Below are 25223 nucleotides of genomic sequence, written 5' to 3'. Positions count from 1 at the left end.
TCCCACTCCTCTCTCCGCTGCAGCCATGCTGGGCCTGACTGGCCCAACAAACTCTGGCAGCCCCGGCAGGACAAGCTCTGCCTCATGGGTGCCCTGGGAGCAGGGGGCTCCTCAGTGCTCCAAACCACAGCCACCACCACACCCCTGGGTGTGGAATAGGGTGGAATGAGCGGGAGGGGGGGCAGGTAGCCCCGCACAGACAGCTGCCCACACCGACTCCTCTCTCCACTGCCGGTCCCGCATGGTGCAGGTTTCTTTGTCCCATCTTAAAGATGTCATTCACAGAGGTGCTGATGGGCTCGGCCCTGGCCAGAGACGAATCCGAACTGGAGCTGGGGGAACTTCTGGTAGCTTCTTACAGGAGGCACCCCTGCAGCCCCTCCTCTACTACCAAAACCCCGACTGCACAAACCCAACACAAGTATTTTGATGTTGTTGTGAAAAACACCCCGTTTTTAATTGTAGCGGCAGCAATATTTCCCGTAGTTTGGGATGCCGAGGGTCGCCCACTCCCAGAAGCCACCGAGCGGCTGGACAGCTTCACTCCTGCCTCCCCCACGGGCCCGTCTCCCGCCCGGCGGTGCGACCGGGCTGCGATCAGAGCAGTTGGAAGCTCGGGGCGAGTCAAACCCCGCGTTGCCGGTGACAGCCGCCGGGCCTCACCCCGCTGCCTCCTGCGAGGGGACGACGAGCCCCCGGCTGCCAGGCGGTGCCGTCTCTCCTCCCCGGAACGATCGCTCCGCGGCTCGGGCGGCAGCCGGGAGGGGTTGGCAGCGCACCCGGGCGGGGCGGAGCGGAGCGGAGCGGGCGCGCGGCGCTTCCCGGTCGGGGCGCGGGGGATGGTCGGGCCTGGTGGTCGCGTCTGGTTCCGTTCAGCTCTCCCAGTCGCCGTAACGGGGCTTCCCCTCCGTCGGGAGCCGCGCCTGCCCGGCCGGGGTCGGCAGCTTGCGGTGCGTCCGGGAGCGCGGCCGTCGCTGCCATCCGCAGGGGCACAGCGAAGCCGCCGAGATGGATGACGAGCCCGAACGGACCAAGCGCTGGGAAGGAGGCTACGAGAGGACATGGTAGGCTCTCCCTTTTCTCACCTTGTTGGTGAAAGACGAGAAAAATCTCCCTTCTGCTCAACAACCGTCTGTTTTGCGTAGGGAAATTCTTAAAGAAGATGAATCCGGGTCACTGAAAGCGACCATCGAGGACATTCTTTTCAAGGCAAAGAGGAAAAGGTATATGTTGTCACGACCTTGCTGATCATACTGGTTTGGTCGGTTATAAGGACTTAATCGTTCTGAGACCGAGTCCTCTGGATAGAGTAAGCGTACCAGCAGGTCTGCAATATATTTTTGTGTCCTTGCCCCTTCAGAGCCTCGTGTTTCTTGCCTGCTACTTACTAATTGTGCCAGGAAATAAACTAAAATTTATTTCTCTCCTTTATCTCAAGATTGTATGTGTACAGGTTAGGGGTACCCTGGATGCGTGCTAGCTAAAGAGGTGAGGTCTTGACCTGGTGAAATACAGCGCAGAGCACTGCTTAGAGAAAATCATTCAACTTTTTTTTAATACACAAATCGTGTTTTAAGCCTGAGTTTTGATATCGTGACACCAGATTTGTGTTTGAAATTGTCAGAAGAATTGCTAGGTAAAGTCTAGATTTGTTTTACTTCAGATCATGTTAAAATACACAAATCGGGATCAAATCTTAAAGGTCCTTTAAATCTGGTAGCAAGACATAGTTTTTGTTGGTTTTCTGAGAGGCATGAAATCTGTTTGTAATTTTTTTTTTTTTTTTTCAGTGTAAAAAGTGTCTGTGGTTTGTTATTGCTTCATATTGCTAGAAGTCTAGTATTGGATTTGTTCTGGGCTTTTGTTTTAGGAACCATTCATTCATTTGCATCTTACTTAAACCCTTTTGTGGCTTTTTAGACTCTATGAACACCATGGACAGGTTCGACTTGGAATGGTATGTTAATGTCTGTCCTGAGGCCAAAACTACTTGAATAGAGGTGGTATTCCCAATCTGAGATACACTTTTGCTGACTTAATGTACTTGAGACCCAAGCTTGTGTTTTCCACCCAACTTTTTGGGTTTTTTTAAACATTGTTTGTTCGTTGGCAAAGTGGGATGTGAAGCACTAGTGTTCAGAGGTGGAGGTTTGGCATTTTCAGTGTATCTGGGTGTGTTTTGCATCAGCAGTCAGATCACACACACTTGAAATGTCGATTTTTCTTCATGTGAAAAATGGGCATAATTTAAATGAGTTGTAAAAACCAGCATTGTACAATGCTGAGCTCTTCAGATTGAGAGATGAAGGTGCAAACTATGCATATTTCGTAGCTTATTGTGAGAGGAAGCAAACAGTGTGCGTTTTTCAAGATAGTCTTTTTTTCATATTGAAAGAAAAGTGGAAACTTTTTCAGTTGCTGTTGATTGCATAGCTCAGTATACTGAATTTTTCCCTGTTTGAGAGAGGAAGTAGTTGCTTTTTTTAATTAAATGGAATAATGAACAGTTCATTTACATATCTGTTCTTTGAGTGATTCTCATTTGTGGTGATAATGCAGATGCGTCACCTTTATGTGGTTGTTGATGGATCAAGAACTATGGAGGACCAAGATTTAAAACCAAACCGGCTTACTTGCACTTTGAAGGTACTTCTGTACTCTGTGAAGTTTTCTCTTATTAATCTGCAGTTTCTCTGTAAATGCATGGCAGTTTCCTGTGACTGGCTTCCTTGCATAGCCTCATCTCTCTTCTTATCCCTACTCTTTTTTCGCTTGTTGCTGTTGCTAGTCTGTAATCTTGTAAAACGTGTGTGACATTAGTTTGCCTTGCACGAGTGCTTCTATACAGGAAAAATACTTTGCAAGGACATATTGCAGAAAGACACATTGTGAAAAGTAGGTGGAAATTAAGCTGAAGTGTTGCCCATAATAAGAGATGGAAGAAGAACAAACATGCTTTCATTACACGTCTGGATTTTTTTTTTCTTACAGTTGTGTTTTAATGACTTCTGATTTGAATGGATGCTAGATGGGAGTTAAATTGGATTGCTGCTTCAAACTGTGGAGGACTTGAACTGTACATTTTGTAATACATGATCTTTTCTAATAACACTAAGCATTGACGTGCTAGGTTTTGATCATTTTGTACAGATAAGTGCTTTTTGGTGTATCTGAAAGCTCCGTTTGAACCAACAGTAATCTAGAACTTTAATAGCTGAAGTGAATAAAATAAGATGTGGCTAGTTTTTGAAATTTACAGTGCATTAGTAACACAGGAGGAGGGTGAATGATGGAAGGACTAGGGTGAAATGAGAATGAAAGGGAAGGGCTCATTGCCCTTTTTACCCAACTTTTTTTTTTTTAATTATAATGGATGTTTTGCAAGTACTACCTACTTAATGCATGTGGAATAAAACTATTTAGTTTTTAACAGTCTTAACTTTTCTTTGTAGTTATTGGAATATTTTGTTGAAGAGTACTTTGACCAAAATCCTATTAGTCAGGTATGTACAACCATACAAGAAACAAGTAATGAAAACTATTTTAAAAGTTAGGTTTAGTTTTAACACTATCTAGTAAACTGTTTTGAATTTATGTGTTCCTTCCCGTACCTTCTTCATCAGTCTGGTGAAATTCTTGTTTGTACCTGAATTAATGAAAGAACTCATTTATTCCCTTTTTCCTAAACATAAATTTTAACACAGAAGACTTGATTTTTTTTTTCAGGCATTTAGAATTTTAGAAGATTTATTTTTGTACTTTGTGGCAAAAGTACAGGAGGCACAGTTAGTGTTGTGCTCTTTTTGGTACAAGAAAATTTGTATAGTTAAGTAAATCTGATCCTTAAAGAAGTATTAGGCAAAACATAGCAAAAATGTAAATCAACTTATTTTTAAACTTGCTAACAAAAGTTTTGCCTTTTTTTTTTTTTTTTCCCTTCTCCAGATCGGCTTAATTGTAACCAAGAGTAAAAGAGCTGAAAAAATGACAGAACTTTCAGGTATGGAGGTAGTTTGTCATGGTTTTTTTTTTTTTCAAATTGAATATCTGTCTTATTAACTTGGGTTGGTGTAATCTCCCTGGATGACACTGTTGAAAGTCCAGATAACATAATATTTTTAGTTTAAAAGAGAAGTTATTGCAAGTTCTCTGAAACCAGAGTCTTTATTTCAATTGGTTTTGATTTAGAATTGTCATTACACACTTGTTTGTGATCAGGTCTTACCCAGATTGCAACTAAAATACGTTTTGTTTCCCCTGTAGTTAATTTCTCACTGGATTGGTTAATTTTGTATTTTATGACATGTGTGCTCTGTGGGATCTGACCAGATGTTAAGAAGCAAGGTTGTTTTGATTCTTGCCTTCTGTCACTAGCAATCCATGTGGCTTCAGAGATGAAGTCTTAATTTTTTCTCCTTATGCACCTGTAAAACTGGAGCAACTGTGTTGAGGAATTTGAGGATCAATCAATCCTTGAACAGTGCTTCAGAGACAACAGAGAAAACTAAACTCTGTTTCTACTGAAACACTTTGTGAGACACTTCACAGTCATGTTAAGTGCTTAATGATATCCAACAGTGATTTTACTATTTTTGACTTCTTAAAGTTTCTAACAATTGAGTGCCTGTAAATGTCTTCCTGTTAATACATTGTTTTATTTTTTTCTACATTCTGATCAAGAGGTCAATTTCTAAGGAGGAACACGAGTTACGAGTCACAGTTTGAAAACTGTTGGTTTACAAGTACACTTCATTAAATATATAGTTTAAATATTTTAATTCTTTTAACTTGTTTTTTTTTTTCTTACAGGGAACTCAAAAAAGCACATGACTGCTCTGAAGAAAGCAGTGGATATGAACTGCAGTGGAGAGCCATCTCTATATAATTCCCTAAATTTGGCTATGCAGACTTTAAAGTTAGTATATACATCGAGGTTTTTTTGTTTTCTTAGTTTTATATAATCAGTGTAATGCTGATTGTGAATTTTTGGAGGGGCAGAGACAATATTTTTTTGCAAGTAGCATCTTGCATCATGCTGATCTGTGTCTTTAAAAGGCAGCTTTATCTCCTCTTACAGTACAAACTGTTAAGAATTCAAATAATGCTAGTAGTGCAAAAGTTAATTTTCTAACACAATATGCTTCTATTTAGAGGTGTGCTTATAAAAAGCAACTATTTTAAAATTAAGTAGGTCATTTTTCGTTGTGTATGAATATAGCGATGAAAGACTTTGCAATGATTTTTTACTAGAGGGCTAAAGTATGAGAGAAGGCAGTTAAGGATTAATAATGATAAGAGAACAGAAAAATAAACAGCATTGAATCACAATAATCTGATGGGAGTTTGAGCATACTTTAGAAAGGTAGATTATTGGGCAGGATAAACTCAAAGTATTTTGTTATGTGAGGTATTGAGATGGAAAACATTTGTGAAAGACAGCTTTAAACAAGTAGTTATAGCTAGAAACACTAACAGAACAAAGCTAGTAGACAATGTTGTAAAAAATTATTTGAATCATTAGTTGGAAGAGAGTTTTCTATTAAGAACTAAAAGACAGTAATTAAAAGTAGTAGATTTACACCCTTAAACTGATTAGAGATTTTTATTTCAAGAAGTCTTACTGCAGTGTTGCTAATTTGAAGGTGAATTTTACCTGTGAGAGTACAGATAAGGTACAGGGATAACTTAAGCATTAGAGCAAATAATCAAATAACAACTACACAATCAAATACTGTACTTGAGATACTGGAAAGGTTTGACTTTTGAAAGGTGGAATTCTGGTGCTCAGAGAAGGATCTTACCACATTATTTTATAATTTGTATGGAACTTCTTATGTCATCTTCTGACTTTAGTGCATTAAAGTCCTTGGAAACTTTAGCATACAAGTAGCTTAGTGTACAGAAGTAAATCAACTATATACTTTCTTTAGGCACATGCCAGGACATACAAGCAGAGAGGTTTTGGTAGTCTTCAGCAGTCTGACGACATGTGATCCAGCCAACATCTATGATCTAATTAAGGTACAGAAGTGAAGTTTGACTACTACATTGGACATCTGAGCTATTAGACTAAAAACAGACAGTTATGGCGTCATTGCCAATGAATTTTCTTTTAACACTTTGAACTTTTTTGCTGTTTTGTATTCTGCATATGAATTTGAGTATGCTTTCTTTTTCCATGTGAAGTGTTTAAAAGCAGTTAAGATCAGAGTATCTGTCATCGGCCTAAGTGCTGAAGTTCGAGTTTGTACAGTACTTGCCCGAGAAACTGGTGGTATGTATCTGAAGTTCTGTAGTTATACTACTAATACAAGTTTAAAATCAAAATTAAGTAACTAATTTGTCATATAATCATTAATGCATTTTGATATTTAAGGATAAATATCCTGTTGTGCTGTCTGAAAATTTAAGGGTTTCCCAGATCTACAAAATACTCAGTATTTAGTGAGATTATCAGCTGATAGCTGCATCTCTAGAGAGAAGGAATACATAACATTTTAAAACCTAGTGCTCCACATTTAAAGCTATATGATGTGAAATTTAATTAATATAACATGTTAATATCAGTTACTACAGTGGTAACTCTTACAGTGTCATTACTGCAGTGTAATGTTGGAGAAAAAGCTATGGGCCTTCATATGTAATTAAACTTTCTGGTGTTACTAGTTTTAAAACTTGTTATTTTCAGTAGCGTTAACTACTTTTTTTTTTAGGAACAGAGTTGGCTAAGTTAACTTAAGTTATTTTCTGTCATTTGGAGAATGTGTTTGTATTTCTTACCATAATCTGAGAGTAAAGCATTTCTTTCATCTTGACAGGAACATACCATGTTATCTTAGATGAAAGTCATTACAAGGAGCTGCTGATGCATCATGTTAGTCCTCCACCTGCCAGTTCAAGTTCTGAGTGCTCCCTTATCCGAATGGGTAGGATATAGTTGTTAAAGTCCTAAAACAAGATTTGTGAACCTTGTGTCTTTTTCTTTGTCTGAATCTTCTGTGTTAAAGCCATACAAACGGTTAGAAGCATAATATAAACACTGCACAGTTGTTGGTTTTTTATTTTGGTAAATAGATATCCATTTTCTTAATGTTGTTCTTGCAAAGTAGTCAGCTTTTAAATACATTTTAAGAATTAAATAAGACAAATTACTCAACTGCAGCTGGAAACATTAAGATTAAATGATTTTGCTTGTACAGTAATTGGTGTAAAGATAATACTTAAAAATGAAGGATGAAAAACTGTATTTTATTTCTTCCTTTGTTTTTTTTTTTTTCCCCTGCAGAAGGCACCTGTTATAAGTTTAGTTGACTATAAAAGCTATCTTTTTGGCCATGTAGTACCTGTTTGTTAGGAGCACCTTTGTGGTGTTCTTTCAACAAATGGGTGACGTAACTTTTCTTCTCCTAGTGTATTTCTCAATAAATTTAACTTTGGATTTAAACCAGAATAAGAACTCTTAATGCCACGAATTAGAGAATTGATTTCTCACTTTCATTCACCTGTTTTCACAGATAAGAGTTTGCATTGGTTTAAATATCTAAGAGATTTACTTGTTATAGGTAAAGCCTGAGCAGCAGGCAGAAAAATTAACTGCCTGCTTGACGTGAGCTTTAAAAATTAAGTGATAGAAAGAATGATATCTGTTACAGCCTCCATAAAGCACTATAGTCTCGTCTGTCATATACTGCACTTGGGAGGTGGATATATGCTTGTTGTCTGCATATAAAAATATTTTCCCCCTAATTAGAAACCATCATTCAAGTAAACATTCTTGCAGTGCACTTTCTGCTTTCCTGTGGTTGCGCTTCATTTTGTTTTTAGCTGTTATTCAAAAATGGGGTTCCAGTGAGCTTCAGTTAATAACAAAGTCTGTGAAAAGATTGTTTTCAGTTGGGGGGAATACAATGAGGGATGTAGGTAGAGACCTTTAGGACGAATTTGATACCTAGTAAGAGTGTATTACTTCTCCTGTAATAAGAAACAAACAAAAAAAGAGATGGGCTTTACTGTTTAGAATAATCTTTGAACTTCTTTATTTAAGTAGGAAACTGAAAGATTACTTGTGTGTTTAAAATTGGTAATATGTGATGTTTTTCTCTTCAGGTTTTCCTCAGCATACTATTGCGTCTCTGTCTGATCAAGATGCAAAGCCATCCTTTAGCATGGCGTAAGTAGAATTGATTAGAATTCAAAGAGCTGATTAGAATTCGATGATAATTAGTAATATTTAGAAAATCTGCTTTTCAGTGAAAATATTGCAGAATAACATGAAAAAAATAGTAAGCAATGTCTTGTGACTTCTTAGTAGAAATGTTATTTTCATTTGCACTTCCAGTATGTGGCCATAGTTACCTCTGTTAAATATGCTTTTTTAAATTTATATTTAAAATTTTTGGAATATAGTAAATAGCTTTTAGTTATGTTGTACTGTTATCTTTCGTAACTTTATTTTTTAAAGATATATTGACTCTTCTATATGGGAAAATTTGATCTTTGTTCTGTTTCTGTGCGAAAATGTGGTTACTGATATGTCACACTTCTGACACTTCCATAGGTGTGGAACTGTTGCATGGAAGCTACTGAAACTTTTTAAACTATTTGCTGTGAGAACTATGTAGTATTTGTAGTCAGGTAGTATTATGGTGTTACCTCTTTGGTATTAAATCGTCTCTTTGTACCGTAGGCAATTGGAAAACAACAGTGAGCCAGGTCTTACCCTGGGTGGATATTTCTGTCCTCAGTGCAGAGCCAAATACTGTGAACTTCCTGTGGAATGCAAAATCTGTGGTGAGTAGCAAGAAAAGGTGAGATAAATTACGAGTTAGTGGTAAGAGAGTTAAGGGGTAGAAAAATTCAACTACACTTGGAAATTAAAAGCCAGCTTTGCTTTAAGAAGCCTGCATTCCTGTGTCCTGGGTTGTCAGCTTCATACAGGGGACTTTCAGGACCATAGCTGTAACAGTAAAGCTGTATCACATTCCCTAGTATAATTTTATAAACTAAAAGCCCTGAAGCAAAGGAAGTAATAATTTCCTTAAGAATCCTGATTTAACAGGCACACCAGTGTTTCAGACTCCTCAGTGCAAGGCCATGAAAATAAAGAGTGCTTTGGAGTGAAAGGACAGAAGTATCCCCTCACCTCTAGGAGAATGTGGATGAAAGGTTTCAAAGTTGAACCCAAAGGCAGGCTGCACAGTGACACGTGAAAGGCTATAGAGTTGTAACCGGAAGCCCTGCAGTCTTGCAAATGTTAATGGCCTGTGCAACCAGTGGTGCCTCCTCCATGAGAGTGGGAGGGAAGATCAGCATTTTTTTATAGTACGAATATTGTGTGAGCAACAGCTGTCTTCCTTTTAGCTTCTACTGGCATATGACTAAAATATGATAAGTATTAGCAAGATGGCGTGTATTTGGCAAGAGGATGAAATAACTCTAGTTTTGCGTCACTTTGTCCTAGTTTCATGTCAAGGTTTTCATGTCTGCATGAGTTTCGTTTCACCAAGGTAATAGTGTAACTGGAGAAATCCTTTGTATCAGCAACAGATTTCTCCACAGATGCAGCTGTCAGCAGAACAAGAGCTCAGAATTTTACACTGCATATGAGTGAGTGATGAAGAAGTATGTGCCAGCCCGTGCCCCAGCTAACACTAGCCTGTCGTCATGGTTTAACCCTAGCTGGCAACTAAGCCTCGCACAGCCACTCACTCACTTCCCCCCCCCCCCGGAAGAGAATGGCAAGGGTAAAAGTGAGAAAACTCATGGCTTGAGATGAAGACAATTTGATAGATAAAGCAAAAGCTGTGCGTACAAGCAAAGCAAAGTAAGGAATTCTTTCACTGCTTCCCAACAGCAGCTATCTCCAGAAAAGCAGGGCTCCATCACGTGTAACAGTTACTTGAGAAGACAGATGCCATAACTTCAAATGTCCTCACCCCTCCACTGCCTTCCCCCAGCTTTTATTGCAGAGCATGACATCTTATGGTGTGAAACATCCTTTTGGTTAGTTGGGGTCAGCTGTCCCAGCTGTGTCACCACCCAGCTCCTTGTGCACTCCCAGCTGACAGGGCAGTGTGAGGTGCAGAAAAGGCCCTGACACTGTGTAAGCACTGCTCAGCAGTAACTAAGGCATCCCTGTGTTGTCAACAGTGTTTCCAGCATAAATCCAAAACATAGTCCCCCACAAGCTACTGTGAAGAAACTCTATCCCAGCCCAAACCAGCAGACCTCAAGTTGCCTGAAACAGGGCTGTGGCATGGCTTCAGCAGTATCATAGCAGGCTGCAGTAGAGCTTTGTAGTTGGGCACCGTTTTAATTGGTGATGTGAAACAGCAGAACCATTGTTGCCAAATAGGGGTTGTGCATTTAGATTTAATCAGAAGACTTAATTCTTAAAAGCTCTGAACCACTGAGTAATTAAAAACTGTTTCATCCATTTTGTTTTTTAATACAGAAAAGGTTTTTCAGTAAATCCTCTGTTGTAATAATTTCGATGTCGCTTTATTTGCAGGTCTTACATTAGTGTCTGCACCTCACCTGGCTCGGTCTTACCATCACTTGTTTCCTTTGGATGCCTTTCAGGAAGTTCCTCTGGAAGAGTATCAGGGGGAACGGTATGTAAATCATATCTGTGAGAATGACTGTAGTTGTGACTTTTTTTTCGTGAAAGTAAGAAAAGCTAGCAGCAGCTTCTTTGCTGCTGGAGACAGTGTTGAATGTTTGGGTGTTTTTGGGCACCTGTGGCAATAAGAAATATTTGCAGTTCCTGTTAACAGTTATCCTGTGTGTTCAGTTGAATAGCTGAAGTAATTGCCATAAATTGCTACTATGTGTAAAATGGTGTTTTAAAGACACCTCATATGATCTTAATCTTAAAAAATCTTAATTTTTTAAGTTAAAATACACAATTTTGCTTTCAGGTATTGTCAAGGCTGCCAGGGAGAAATGAAAGATCAAAATGTGAGTATGTTGAACTACATTGGAATTTGCATTGAGGGGTGTCAGAAGTAGAGGTAATCCTTTAGTGTAGTCTTCCAAAGACTAGAAAAATATTTGTGGAAGTTTACCTCATGGTTAACTAGAGTTCTCTGTTATGGAGTGACGTCTTTTAGACTGCAAAGTCTGTGAAAGTGTGAGAAGGGATTTCCTAGAGAGTTGCATAAATAAGCTTCTGCTCTTAGCCATTTGGAAGCATCTACAGTGACCTGACCTCAGCCCTTTGAACATACTTGCTCTTAGAAACTTTGATTCACTTGGGTTTCTGTGACACGAGCAATATATCTAGTCTATTTACACTGTCTTAATGACATAACTGTTGCCCTAGTGTAGTGCTATGATGGTGGTAATTTTTTTCTAATTTGACTTGTTTTTCTGTCTTTTCCACCCAGGTTTACATATGTAAAGTGTGTCAGAATGCCTTTTGCGTGGAATGCGATTTGTTTGTTCATGATTCTCTGCACTGCTGTCCCGGCTGTGTTCATGAGCATCCTGCTCCTATATCTATATGACATCTTTTCTTAGAAATTGTTGAATCTATGTCATTCTTGCATAAATCTATTTTGTTTATTCAGCCGTAGCTTTCACTGAAGCACCTCAAAACAAGAAGGACCTAGATGATCATGGAAGAATGAACACTGGCTTGGGAGCAAACTTAATTTTTACCTGATGTATTAACATATTGATATATTAATGTATTGAAGTATTAATGTATTAATGTTTTAACATTTTGATGTATTAATAATGATTTTGTTACTGTGTCCTGGTTTTGTCTGGGATAGAGTTAATTTTCTTCTTAGTAGGTAGAATAACGCTGTGTTTTGAATTTAGTACAGGATTTGGTGTGAGAACAATGTTGATAATATACTGATGTTTTTAGCTATTGCCAAGACATCAAGGACTTTTCAACTTCCCATGCTTTGCCAGTGTGCAGGCATGCAACAAGTTGGGAGGGAGCACAGCCGGAGCAACAGACCCACAATCACTGCTTTAGGATATGGGCTTAGGCCCAAATCAGCCAATGGAATATTCCATACCATGCAACGTCATGCTCAGTGTATAGATAAGGGTCGACTGGGAAGATGGGGCTCTCTGTCTTCTGAGATTACAGTTTTGGAACTTCTCTTCTTCAGGATCGCTAGCTGGACATGGGCTGGGCATTGGCCAGTGGGTGGTGAGCAATTGCACTGGGCATCACTCATTTGTATGTTCTATCTTTTTAGTTATTTTTATCATTGTTTTACTTTATTTCAGTTATTAAATTGTTCTTATTTCAACCCTTTTCCCCTTTGATTCTTTTCTCCATCCCTCAAGGCAGGGGAAGGTGAGCGAGCGGCTGCATGGTGTTTAGTTGCCAACTGGGGTTAAAGCACCACAGTCCTTTTTGACACCCAGCATGGGGCACAAAGGGTTGACATAATGACAGATTTGACCCAGAGTGTGTTAGAACAAATTTGCTGTAAGCGTTCATTATGTTTTCTTGGACGTCACTAGTTGGAATGTTGGTGGGGTTTTTTTTGCTTTTAGAGTTGTTTTCAGAGTTGTGTTATGTAGCACCTTACTTGCCCTACATGCTGTTTGCCAGTGTGTATGCATGGGTTACTGTCTTTAGGTGCTGGTTTAGGATTAAGGATATCATTTTGTGGGTTAAGAGTATTGCTGTGCTGTGCTGTGGGGTGCTGGCTTCTGGCATGAGGAAATTGTGGGTGGTGAGACCAATTTTGTATTGGTATTCAGTGATGGCGGGTGGTGTGTGGAGCGGAGCAGAGTTGCCAGCTTCATTTCCGTACTTCAGGAGCCTTCTGGAGAGCGTTGTTACTGATACACCAGTTGCATTTTTCTCCTTGAGGAGCCAATACATGGGGTTCTCCTCCAGACCATTTACAAAAATTCTTAAGAATTTTGAATATCCTTGGGGTGTTCAAACCAGCATGATCCTCATGACCCTGTTGCCAGGACTCCTGAATGTATGTCTAATTATGTATATAATTAGAGTTGATCAACTAATTAAAAAAGATCACCCAGTTTGTTATCAGCATTAACCAGAGCTGCTGCCTCAGGCTCGCGACAGACGCTGCAGCTGCTCTGACCTTCACAACAGACCCTGAGATTACTCAGACCCCCGTGCCTGGTACGGCTCCTTGGAGCCTGGTGCTTGCCGTGGTTGCTCCACTCCGCCTGCTGCTGGTGCTCCGTTCAGATGCAGGTGCTCTACTCAGACTCCAGCGACAAGCAGTGCAGTTGCCCAAACTCCCACGGCAAGCACTGTGTCCGTTGGGCTGTTGTCCCAAATCGGAGGTTCATTCACCCGGTGTGCAGAACACCAATATACACACCGAATCGAAGCATTTATTACATTTTTGTGCGGAGATGGGTGCCTGTCCCAGGACAGCACACCCCTTCCGAAACTCGGAGAGCATTTATACAGTGTGCATTAGCATATTTATGTATTCAGTGTTATTCTCTTAGACAATTGCTTAATTTTCTCTTGCCTGGGATGTAAATTAGTTTGCATGCCCAGTCCATTGCCTCAGCCCCTTTCTTTGGAGCCTGGGGTACATTTAGGGAAAGTGGTCCATGAGTGAGACTTTGCAATCTCCCCCTGCCGGAATTACCTTCCCCTAGTTACCGCTGCACATGCTGACAATCCAAAACATGGTAACAAAGGTTCTATGTTTTCTGGGATGTTCCTCATTCAAGGATAGCCAACTCTTGATGGAGAGTTTCTTAACTAATCACTCGACAGCTTCAAGGATGGTTGTCCTATTCTCAGACCTTATGTGCATATCTGTCTTATTCAGGCAGTTGATTTGACATTGCTGTTTTTCCTCAGCAATGATGCTGGAAAGCAAAACCCACACCCCACACACCTCCCATTTTTGTCATCAAGGTTGCTATATTCAGACAATTGATTTCAGCAGATCTTTATTTCTGATAATCGAACATTCTAAGCCTGCTACCTACCCCATACCTTCTAATTATTCTATATATATCGTTCTACATACTTTCTAGGGATCTCCTATGGGCTTTTCATTGAGCAAAAGTCAGCTGATTGTTCTCTCAGATAGTCACCATGTTGCATGAACAATGCTGATGGCACAAAAAACTTTTCCTTTGTTTCATTGTCTTTCTGTTGTGAAAAATCCTGAGTATGTGCTTCGTAATAACTGAAACACTGCTTCCAGAATTTTACTTGGAATTAACGCTTAGGAATAATGTTTTGGGGATTTTATAGGCGTGAATTCCTTCAAATAAATAAGGTGAGGAAATAAAAGGGTACATTGAAACCTACAGTGGATTTGTTGGAGTGATGGTAATCTGATAATCTATTTCAATCTTCCTTTATCATCAATACACCCCAAGGAGGTGGTATCTGTGAATGGAAGATAGGCAAATTAGGCCTTGATCCTCATTTCCACCCTATTTCTCCTAAAAAAACCCAACAACCCAAAAGCTGTATATAATTGCATATGTAATTAACGCTATGCACTGTAGGTGGAATTTGTTTTATATAAGTTTATTTAAATATGTGCATCCAAGCTGCTTGCCCAGGTAGCACCTAAGTAGTCCATTGATGAGCAGTGACATACTTCTAAAGCAGATGGATGAATTAACTCCTTGTGGCACCTATACCTATTTATTGCTTATTAGGAAGATCGTAGGTGAGTATGCTGAACTAAGCACTTCTGCATGCCTGAAGTCAGTCGTTGAACTCTATCCTGCCTGCTCTTCTTGTATGACTTCTTTTTTGTTTGGGGAACTTAATTTCATCAGAAAAAAAAATAATATGCAAAGTATATGCAAGATCTTTCATGATTAAAACCCCTGTGCCTCAAATATGCCTAAAAAATCTGGAAGCTAAACCCATTAGCTAATTAAAATGAGAGGACTGCAAGTACTGCTTGGAAAGCACCATCTCAGATATCTTAACGAGATAGTCAGTGAAAGAGGGAGAGTATCAGTGCTCCCTTTCTTTCTTTACAGCTGCTACTGTGGAGAGCCGTTTCTTCTCATTAATAGTATCCTGTCATTACCCAGTTGCATTTCAGAAATGCAGTGCAGGTGCGTTTATGAGATCCTGCCAGGTGTATTCTCAGGCTGCAAGCAGCAGACGACTTCAATGAAGGATGAGTTGGGAGGGAAGGGCAGTGGCATAAGGACGACAGGAAGCAGCAGTCAAGAGAAGGGAAGTCAAAGATGTTAAGATGTGAGATAGTGAAGTTCAGCTACAAAAACCTTAGCAAATTGTCAGAAGAACAGAGGGATTAAGCAGATCAACCCAGTTTCATTGCACGTTTGTCTGGCTTCATCACAGAACTACTTTTTTCAAATTTGGACAACTGTCAGTGAGTGGATGTGAGAACTGCAATGTATTGATGATGATGCAATACCTGATGGCTTCAAAAATCTCTGTATGTGAAGAAATTGTTGATGAGCAGAATGAAGCTTGAAAATGGCTCCAGACTGGGTGAGGTGCACTTCAAAACTGTAGGTACTATATATTCCATTAGAACCTGTTAATACTAAGTAGCAGTTTTAATTTCTCCTTTAACAGGCATGTAGCATCTCTGAGTTGTCTTCCCATTGCTTCTGCCCTACAGCTTCTACCTTGAGTTTACCACCTCAACAAAAAAGAGGAGCTGTAGGGCAGCACTTTTACCTTTCAGTGCTGTAACTTTATCAACCTCCGTAAGTTAGCATGGAGGAAGAAGCAGGACTCTCCTCTTTCTTTTCCTGGAGTGAGTTATTTTCCCTTCTCCCTGCTCACAGGCTGCTAGGAGGAAGAAAAGAGGGAGCATAATTGGCAACTGACTCCCGATCATGTGCATAGCTTCTCTAACAGGTCAATGGGCAGATCACGACTTCTGTTTTAGCTGCCTTATTCCAGGAGGAAGCTTAGTTTTCAGCCAGGGCTCCTCAATAACGGATTTTGTGTACGCTATGGTAACGATTACCCAGCTCTACTTCAATATGTAAACAAGCAGTACAAACCAACAACATTCAGTGAACTATACCCTCAATATCTGGATGTTGGACGGAGTTTTTACAATGTACCTAAAACTAGCAATTTCAGGGGGAAGGTGTTAAAATGAGAGAGAAATGAAACGTATCGTGGGGTTAAAAGATTTAGACCTATCACGTGGTAAAAAGACTTAAAATTGTTTCAGGGAAGTAAAAAATATTTTATTCCTGCAGTGGTTTCTAAATACATTTGACTAGAGGTCTTCAAGAAATAGCTCATTTCAATGCACATATAATTACTAGTCTCAGGTTATTTGTTTACTTGTTATCAGGGGCAGCTCAATGTTAAGAAAACGTTAAGATTAATTGTCTTGATAAAATTCTGATCTTCACCATCAATCATCAGTGCATAAGTGATACACACTTCTCAGTGGGAAAGATTTGTACCTGGCTTTAAAAAAGAAGCAAAAATTAGTATACAAGAACTTGTTGTTTTTAAACAAATTACTCAGCTGTACAGAAATTACATGTTGTCACAGAAAATCAGAAAAACAAGTCCTCGGAAGATTGCAGGTTTGTTCTACATGGAACTGAAAAATATACTGGAGAATTCTAAACAACAGATTCCAAATAGAAGCATGGGCACTGAAATAATGAGAACAGAATTGCTCAACAATATCAAACTGAAATGTTGATATTGTCCTGCAAACAAAGTTTAGCTACACATCCTGCTATCTGTCTGTATAAGGGAGCAGTTGCTTCTGAAGATGGGTACATAGAAGCAAAAACTGCATTTCATTTAATAACCTTTTATTCTCAAAATAGCCCATAAACAGATAAGTTTCAGTAGCTCAAGTAAGCTGCACAGTTAATCCAGATGCATGGAGATGCTGTCATTAAACCACTCAGAGCAATAAAATACTTCCCTTTGTTCTAGCCAAGAAAATATTATTCCATGGCTAATAAGCAAAGAAGGGATTAATACTGGCAGAAGTAGTCTTTGAAGAGATCGATATGAGTGGATGGAAGTCCCGAAGCTCACAGTTTTTGCACAGAATTCAAAACTTGTTGAGAGCTTGTAAAATGAACCGTGGTTTCAAACAAGTTTGTCGAGCAACACTGTATCTTCATTTACCACAAAATGACAATACTTACAATCCTTCAAAACAATGATGGGTACTCAGTTATTTTGCATGCATTTCTCTCTCCAGTGCTCCTTCCATTCGACTTTGTTTTAAACCCTACAGGATACAATTTAGTAAAATCTTGGTTTTACTAACATGGAAATAAAAGCTTTAGTCGCAGAACAAAAACCACTTTTGGACAATTTTTTTTAGTCCTTTACAAATCAAGAATAGCTTTTAACTTTTTGGGGAAGTCAGAATGGGCAGTTAAAAAAGGACAAAAGCCAAACTACATGTCTTCTTTACAATCAGTGGCTCTGCAGAATAATTTCAAATACGTATTTCTTGTTCAGTTAAAAGTAAATTAAAGCAATTCGCAATTATATATACTCTAAAGGAAGAGATTCCAAAACTAGTCTTTCAAAGATATCCTATGGCACCAAATCCTCCCTTCCTGACTTCTCTAGTGCAGAGTTTAATTCCTCATGTAATTGTCCTTCTTCTTAAGTGTACCAAGGAAAACAGAAATCAATACTCCACATCACACAATTTTTACAACTACACTGACAGCTCCCACTGGACCGTCACAATCACTGATGAACAGACGCTGCGAAAATGCCAAATCTGATACTAAATGCGATACTACCACTCATACTCAAAGAAAACACATAGAAGACTACTGAAAAATAAACATATTCAGATTTACTCCACCTGTCCACAAAGACACAACTGGCTGTTTCACAATGGCTATAAAACACTGGGTATAAAAGTACCTAATGGGACGCCTCCAGTGCAACAAAGAACTAAACCAACATTGACTATACATATATGCTGGCTCAAGTGACTCCTACTCAACGAAAAGAATACAATACAAAATACCCTTAAATTTAGCTGTCGTAAATTAGAATAAGAGATCGAAAAGCAGCCCTCCCTTAACTTCTTGCTGAAAAGAGCAGCAGCAACACAAAAGCGAAATTATAAAGACATTTGAAGACAAAAGTGGCACGTACCAAGTAATACCCAGTGTGATAACCACTCATGTACCAAGCTATCAACATGCTTCCCAGTGCTTCATCATCATCAGGAGAGTCTGGCCTCATAGGTGGTGGAGGAGGAATCAACTAAGAAATCACAAAGGAAATGTCTGTGTTTCTATAGGTTATATCTCAGTTTAGATGGCAACCAATTCTAAAAGATCAAAATATAAAACTGAAAAAATAGGAACATAACCTCAATACATTCTCTGAAAAGGAGTCAAGTAAGATGGTATTGTCTGAAAACGTGTAATTTCCAAAACCTGGGAGAAACAGGATTCTCATAGTTTGACTGTACACAAAAAGTTTTATTGGCAGTAAGTATTTATCTGCATCAGTGAAATACTGTTAGTCAAATGTAAGGTGTAGTTTCTTCAAATAATTTTTCTCTTGATACTCTTACCAACAGCTTCACTGTCATGAAAATGAGCACAGACCAGGTCTTGTGCATTAGATTCTTGTAATATTTGCAAGTGAACCTGTTATCAAATACCTGGAAAATACACACTCTAACACAGAAACGTGTTCTAAAAACACAGGTGGTGAGCACATTCAGGTAAAAAACTCGATATTGCCAATACTCATCTCTGACACCTTCTTCCTCATTCTCCTACCACTTACCGGTGGTCCTGCTGGGAAGGGTGGGGGCCAGCACGATAAAAACGATGGAGGTGCCCTGAATTTTGATCCAGGCTACACAGAAAAAAATCAAATAGTGCAAATTAAAAAGAAATATCAGGCATTCAGGATTTTATTTAAGAGAACTATTTGAAGCAATTCACAAACCTTAAACTAAAGACAACACATCCCAGGAATTTAATGAAAATGCAATAAAATACACAGTAGCTATTTCTGTGGAGCGTTCCACGACTGGAAGAGTAAAACTTAGATTACACATGTCCCCAAGGGTTCTAGTTGGTACAAGCAGTTAAATAAGTGTGGTTTTTTGCTAAATAGAAGTCAGTGGTTGCACTCTCACGTGAAGAAACGTACCTAATATTGCCCACAGGCAAAGAGGTAATTTCTCTGCTCCTGTGTGGCGGGGAGCACACGTCAACTAAATTCCGTTACACTTGTGAGTGTCTTTAAAACGAGCTTAGATACAAACTTATTTACATGAAAGCAAAAGGATAAAGAAAACTTTATAAAAAAATCTTGCACAAACACTAATATTTAGAAAACATAAGACTGCATTCAACTGCACTATTATTTAGATTCCTACACAACAGGAAAACTGAAGAGCGTATCAATAGCCCAGCCCTCATAATTCAGTAGAGAAGCTACAGCTGAGAGCTTCTACGACTTCTGGACATCACTTTTTCTGCCTTCAACATCCTGTGTAGCAAAACACATCAATTGGCTAGAAAAAGTGCAATTTTGAAACATCAACAGTGCTACCATTAACAGCACTCTCACAGTCAAAAGAAAAACATCCCTCTTTTAAGTTACATGGCAATTGCAAAGCAAGTGCTAGCTAGGAAGAAGGCTTTCCTCACTAGACAGCAGCACTGCAAAAGGGCTACACTGTGGCCAGATTATTATAAAAAGGCATACCAAGAGGTTCTAACATGAGTATCTGTATGTCCATTCTCAAAACGCTGATATTTGGTTTCTAGACAATGATACACATCACTCTATTGTCTCAGAATTTAGATACCAAGCTTAACAGCAGTATACGAATTATTTCAGATAAGGCTGAGCTTACCCTTCCCAGGCCTGGGGCTGCTGGTGGTATGGGAAAATGTAGGTTTTGAGGGGAGAATCTTGCTTTCGTGCAGTTGGTTTTGTTTCGAGGTGACTGGGACGATTTTTCACTTTCATCTGTTGAATATGGAGTCTCATTTTCATTCTAGAAGATCAAGACATTTTTACAATATGCACTAACCAGGAGTTTATAGCAAGCAATTTTAGTGTGAAAAAACTTGGAAAGCCCCATCCACATCCTTCCCTCTCTCTAGCCCTCCCAGTCCTACTCAGGAAAGATCTTATAGCCTCATAATCTTACCTGCTCACCATTTTAGCTATGTTATCTTTCATTCAGTAATTTCTTGTTGCCCTCTCCCCTTCTTCCACGCTGAGTTCAAGAAGAGGACGTTTTCGTTCCCTCCATCAGCTTGTGTCCGTTCACAACGGAATCGAGTACTGATTCACACTCTGAACACCGCAGTGGTACCCGAAATACTGAAAAAGCTGATTCTCCCTCTTTCTTTTTCCCTTTCAGAAGAACGAAAAAGCACCCCTCACCTCCCCAGAACTGCCCATCCCACTTACTGTTTCATCGCTGGCTGGCGGAAGTAGATCAGACAGGTTCTGCTCCTCCCGATTTCCATATCCTGTGTACGTGACAACACATGTGCCCCTCTTCTGATTGATGGAGGCGATAGTCGCCAGGTACACATTGCCATCCTCAGACCAAACGGCATTACAGCTGTCACCAACTTTCCACTGCAACAGAAGCAAGAGAGGAAAGTAAAGACCTACATCAATGGTCAGAAAGAAAGATGCCTTCTTCTAAACTACTTTTAGTCCCAACCCCAAGAAAGACGACTCCCACTCAGAAAGTTTTTCCTTCGTATTTAGTGAAATCACTCAGAGTGACCTGCAAATAAAGTTTATAACGTGACCATCCCCCACCCCAGAACATCACTCTCACGGTGATGAAAAAGCTGCTTTCGAGTGCCACAGAGAAGCACCACACGCAGTACGAGCATCACTAGCGGGCAGGCGAGGCGACCTGTTTCAAAGGCGCAGTGTTGCTCTTCTTTCTGTGCCTGTTCTTCTTATTGTTCTTCCTCTTCATCCCCATGCGCTGCTCCTGTTTGTCCGAAGGCTCCGAACACTCTCCGTTCTTTAAAGCGTTCTGCGGGAAAAGAAAGGAGGAAAACAACGAAAGGCACTCCCGCGGCCTCAGCCCCGGGTCCAGCGGCGCCCGGGCCGCCCCCCTTACCTTGAAGGAGGCCACCGCCTTGTCGTACGCCTTGATGAGGGCCGTGTCGTCCCACACGTCCGAGTCGTCGCTCTGCGGAGGCCACAGACCGCTTTACCTCCGCCCTACAGACCGGCTCCCGCCGCCCCGCCCCGCCCCCGCCCCGCCGCCGCCCGGCGCCCACCTGCCCGGTGCCGCGCCGGAACAGCACCCGGTCCGCCATCGCCATCGCCTTCCCCTGCCGCCCGCCGCCGGCGCATCGTCACTTCCGGCGCGCCGCGGGCCCGCCCCGCGCTGGCGGGAGCGTGCGCTCCCCGCGGCGGTCCGGGTTTCGGTCTTCCTTCGGCTTATCGCCACGGAGCAGCTCGCCCGTAGGGCTCGTCCCCTCCCCGGTGCTGGTCACCGTATTCGACAGCACCGTGTCGGGGACACCGCGCGGGAGGCGGCCGAGCGCTCGATTTCCGTGATAACGGCCCCCAGCTGTCGCGGCGCGCCGGCCTCTCCCGGGGGAAGTTCGGCTGTGCCTAGCGCGAGGGCCCCGGCCTCACGCCCGTGAAACTCGCCTTGAAAAGCCTGGCAAAGCTGAGAGCAGGAGCCAAGACCGGGCCCACTAAGAGCAAGGGGGAAAAAAAACCCAACCAACCAACCAACGCCTGCTTCGTTTCACAGGTATTACATTGCCAGAAACAGCGACCTTTTCCTTCGGACACTCCCCCAGCGGTGCCAGAGGCCTGTTAGCAATAAGTGCACTTTGATCTACGAGGGCTCACACAAGCAGAGGCTTCAAAGCTCACCAGTTTCACCTCAGTCAGTACTCCACATGCTCACGCATGTCTGTAAAGCAAATGCTGTCTCTCATACTAAGTTTTATTCTTCAGGCTCATTTAAGCAGCGATTTAGAGATCTCTTTACAACTGCAACTCATTAACTCCAAGCCTCCAGCTTCTCTAAAGTTGGCATCAGTAGCAGATTCACAGCCAGTTACATGCACCGACGAAGCCTGCAGCTAGACGGGCATCTTTCTGTAGTGCAGACTTACCTCTGTGTATTATATTGCTTACATATGCATTTCTTATTAATTTGATTTATACTTGTATTATACTGACTTATTTATGTCACATTTCTCCACAATTCTGTCTATTCTTTGTGTTCTTGGTAACTTCTTAGAAATCAACTGATCATCAAGCATAACCACTTCAGATTAGACAGTATTTCATGCAACATTTTATTGTAAAAATAAGACAAGATTTACAGTTCAGACCTCTGTACCGTTATTCAAGTGTGTTCCATTCTGAATGAAGCTGCACTTCAAGAATTAAGACAAGAAAATCTCGTCTAACTGTGGATGCAGAAATTCATTGTCACTGGAACCATTAAGTGAAACCAACAAATTCAGCAAAAGCTGAAGTAAAGCTATTGCTTGGTACGTTTATTCATATGCATGCAGAAAAGTGTAGTCAGTTTTGAAATAGCAGTCCAGACAAGTAAGCCTATGCTACCAGAAAATATTCTAAACTATTTGCTAGTTGAACAACTCTGCAAGACAGACATTAAATCATTTAATGGCTGGACACTTTAACGAATGATCTTCTACGGCCTTTTGCTTCATTGTCGCACTCCATCTTCTCCATACAGGCAGCTCATTTTGCTCCTGCCTGCTGAGACTTCCTTTCATTAGCCGCTTTTTGTTTTTGCTGCATAATTTCAGAGTCTCTGTGAAAAAAAAAAAGTTGGATTTCAGATACTGGCTTACTGTTTTTGTTTTTCTAAGTAGAGTCTCCTCCAGCTTGTTTTTGCCCTTTAGCAACCCCCATTTCAAGAAGGGAAAAAGATTAGTAGAAAAACCTCAGTTAGCCATGAGCACACTGTTTCTATTATCCCATTTTTTCCATACAGTACTCCATGAGGCAGACAAGTTACTTGATTAGTAGACCTTACATAATTCATTTAGTTTTAAAAGTAAAGGACAATGCAGTGGATCAAACATCGTCAGTAAAGTATTAACACAATGTTTCCCTGTTTGTACCAGGCAAAAACCTTTTCAAAAGAAACAAAAGCTTTACAGGTCTTACCAAAGATAAATCTGTTTAGCAGCAGACACAGTAAAACCTACAAGCACAGTTTATGCTCTGGCATGTGAACGGGCCGTGAATCAGGGCAAAGTACTTAAATGCTGCTGTTTCAGCTGAGACACTGGATTCTTTCTGACCCATTTTCCCCTCCTATGTTGCCCAATCATTTCACTCAATCATATTACATCTCACCTCTGTTTTCTCTGTGAAGCAGACAAGCTATCCTCTTTCCTTTTCCCTTTGTGGATCTCCTGAGTCTTCTTCAAGTTCTTCTGGCGGGCAAGTTCACGCTGGTTCCCACCTGTAAGATAATACACAATTTATACAGGTGCTACCACTTTTTACACACAGTTTGCATGTGCAGTAGTCTGTTATAAAGGTGGTAAGGTTTGACTCAATTTGTAGAGTTGGTATGGCAGTATCTGCTGTAGTTGTCATTATCTTCCACCCCAGTCTCTCCCTCCAGTGCATAATGGGAGGCACTGAAGCCTGTTAGTTCTCACATTTACGTCTCTACAGGCCAAGTCCAATAGATCACCAAAATCCATTCCAACACTCCTTCCAGAAACACAATGCAGTTTCCAACAAAAGACTGAAGGCAGACCCTCCAATCAACAGCCCAGACAAAATTATGACAGTAGCTCATCCAAAGAGGAGCCATCCTCTCCATCTCAGGTTCCAGCATTCAATGTAGCTTAGAAATTGATTTTAGACTGAAAGAACAGCATTAAAATAAAGGCGGCCTGAGAGTTTATAAAAATTCCTCAACCTCTTCCCAAAGCCCTCTAGATTTTTGATGTCCCAAGGTATCAAAAAGCAAATGGCTCTAAGTATTTGGAATCCAGAAACATCCACTTGCTTTTAGTCTGTAGTGCTGCCATACAAAGTCACTGAGATTCTATCGCATCCCATGGTCAAGCAGCACGAACTTTTCAGGTCTCACTCATTCTCACTGATAACAGTGAGGGGCCCCATATGTGTTTGTACGAAGAATACACTTTCGCAGATGCCACTTAGAAGATGACCAGTATAGTCAATATACATGGGAACTTTGGCTTTCCTTTTTACTGGATAAAGTCCCCAGAACTACTTAGCACAGGATTTACAATGCATAATTGGGCACACATACCCTAAAAGCTCAGCTAGCACTATCAAATGATAAAGTTGCCTTACTCTGGAACCAATGAAAGCAGAGAAGACCACACAGTACACAAGCAGCTGTATGTAAGTTAAAGTTATTTTTGCTTCAAGGCAGCTGACATGTATGCTGGGTGAAGCTACAGCAGCTATGGAGCTCAAGCCCAAGATTTTGTTTACCCACCATCTACCACAGAGCACCTTGCAAAAGAAGCAGGGCTGACAAAGCTGAAGTTAACGCTCAACCGAAACTCCAGTTCCTCATCAAGACACCTTGTTCAGCTGCACAGCCCAAGCTACAGAAGGCAAAGGCAGGGACTGGGAGAGTGAAGAACCGTGCACTGTAGGAGAAGATCAGGTTCAAGACCACCTAAAGAACCTGAAGGTGCACAAGTCTACGGGACCTGATGAGGTGCATCCACGGGTCCTGAGGGAGCTGGCAGATGAAGTTGCTAAGCCACTAACCAGCATGTTTCAGAAATCGTGGCAGTCTGGTGAAGTTCCCAATGATTGGAAAAGGGGAAACATAGCCCCCATTTTTAAAAAGGGGAAAAAAGACCACCCAGGGAACTACAGGCCAGTCAGTCTCACCTGTGTGCCCAGCAAGATCATGGAGCAGATCCTCCTGGCGACTATGCTAAGGCACATAGAAAATAAGGAGGTGATTGGTGACAGCCAACATGGCTTCACTAAGGGCAAATCCTGCCCAACTAACTTGGTGGCCTTCTATGATGAGGTTACAGCATTGATGGATAGGGGAAGAGCAACTGACATCGTCTACCTGGACTTATTCAAAGCATTTGATACTGTCTCACACGACAAGCTTGTCTCTAAACTGGAAAGACATGGCTTTGATGGATGGACCACTCGGTGGATAAGGAATTGGCTGGATGTTCGCACTCAAAGAGTTGTGGTCAACGGTTCAATGTCCAAGTGGAGGCCAGTGACGAGTGGTGTTACTTAGGGGTCAATA

The 25223-nt window shown here is 40.9% G+C and overlaps 3 protein-coding genes across 11 annotated transcripts; 1 reads left to right on the top strand and 2 right to left on the bottom strand.

Moving 5' to 3' along the window:
- The first annotated feature begins 963 nt into the window (after positions 1 to 963).
- On the top strand, positions 964 to 11657 carry GTF2H2 (general transcription factor IIH subunit 2). Of its 6 annotated transcripts, none has more exons than XM_086630092.1 (15): positions 964 to 1064; positions 1146 to 1223; positions 1921 to 1957; positions 2560 to 2646; positions 3453 to 3503; positions 3946 to 4000; positions 4810 to 4915; positions 5931 to 6021; positions 6187 to 6271; positions 6819 to 6926; positions 8107 to 8170; positions 8687 to 8790; positions 10511 to 10613; positions 10920 to 10959; positions 11388 to 11657. In XM_086630092.1, the coding sequence occupies exons 1-15, from the start codon at positions 1009 to 1011 to the stop codon at positions 11505 to 11507; spliced, it is 1185 nt and encodes a 394-aa protein (XP_086486218.1). In that variant the 5' UTR covers positions 964 to 1008; the 3' UTR covers positions 11508 to 11657. The 6 variants fall into 6 exon arrangements, with proteins under 6 accessions (XP_086486218.1, XP_009988774.1, XP_086486219.1 ...); XM_009990472.2 differs by having other exon boundaries at positions 6187 to 6274; XM_086630093.1 differs by lacking the exon at positions 3453 to 3503 and having other exon boundaries at positions 6187 to 6274.
- Positions 11658 to 16167: 4510 nt separating this feature from the next.
- On the bottom strand, positions 16168 to 21264 carry LOC104382512 (survival of motor neuron protein). Of its 4 annotated transcripts, none has more exons than XM_086629249.1 (9): positions 21226 to 21264; positions 21063 to 21134; positions 20850 to 20975; positions 20360 to 20560; positions 19821 to 19964; positions 18737 to 18808; positions 18092 to 18202; positions 17113 to 17198; positions 16168 to 16408 (listed from the first exon to the last, which is right to left on the bottom strand). In XM_086629249.1, the coding sequence occupies exons 1-8, from the start codon at positions 21262 to 21264 to the stop codon at positions 17142 to 17144; spliced, it is 822 nt and encodes a 273-aa protein (XP_086485375.1). In that variant the 3' UTR covers positions 16168 to 16408; positions 17113 to 17141. The 4 variants fall into 4 exon arrangements, with proteins under 4 accessions (XP_086485375.1, XP_086485376.1, XP_086485372.1 ...); XM_086629250.1 differs by having other exon boundaries at positions 20387 to 20560; XM_086629246.1 differs by lacking the exons at positions 16168 to 16408; positions 17113 to 17198 and having other exon boundaries at positions 17851 to 18202.
- Positions 21265 to 22247: 983 nt separating this feature from the next.
- Positions 22248 to 23415, bottom strand: LOC104375470 (small EDRK-rich factor 1; the record flags this gene model as incomplete). Its single annotated transcript, XM_009981830.2, has 2 exons — positions 22248 to 22754; positions 23306 to 23415. Coding segments are annotated over 2 exons (183 nt in total), but the record flags the coding sequence as incomplete, so codon positions are not given.
- Positions 23416 to 25223: the final 1808 nt, after the last annotated feature.

Source organism: Tauraco erythrolophus, chromosome Z (genome assembly GCF_009769465.1).
Source record: "Tauraco erythrolophus isolate bTauEry1 chromosome Z, bTauEry1.pri, whole genome shotgun sequence".
Classification (NCBI taxonomy): domain Eukaryota; kingdom Metazoa; phylum Chordata; class Aves; order Musophagiformes; family Musophagidae; genus Tauraco; species Tauraco erythrolophus.
This window is presented reverse-complemented; position numbering and strand designations above follow the sequence as displayed.

Coding starts and splice junctions, on each gene's coding strand:
- GTF2H2 (XM_009990472.2), top strand. CDS start 1,009: ATGGATGACGAGCCCGAACGGACCAAGCGCTGGGAAGGAGGCTACGAG. Junction 3,504..3,945: donor ACCAAAATCCTATTAGTCAG/GTATGTACAACC, acceptor TCCCTTCTCCAG/ATCGGCTTAATTGTAACCAA. Junction 8,791..10,510: donor TGTGGAATGCAAAATCTGTG/GTGAGTAGCAAG, acceptor CTTTATTTGCAG/GTCTTACATTAGTGTCTGCA.
- LOC104382512 (XM_086629246.1), bottom strand. CDS start 21,264: ATGGCGGACCGGGTGCTGTTCCGGCGCGGCACCGGGCAG. Junction 20,976..21,062: donor AGGCGGTGGCCTCCTTCAAG/GTAAGGGGGGCG, acceptor CTTTTCCCGCAG/AACGCTTTAAAGAACGGAGA. Junction 19,965..20,359: donor GGATGGGCAGTTCTGGGGAG/GTGAGGGGTGCT, acceptor TTGATCTTCTAG/AATGAAAATGAGACTCCATA.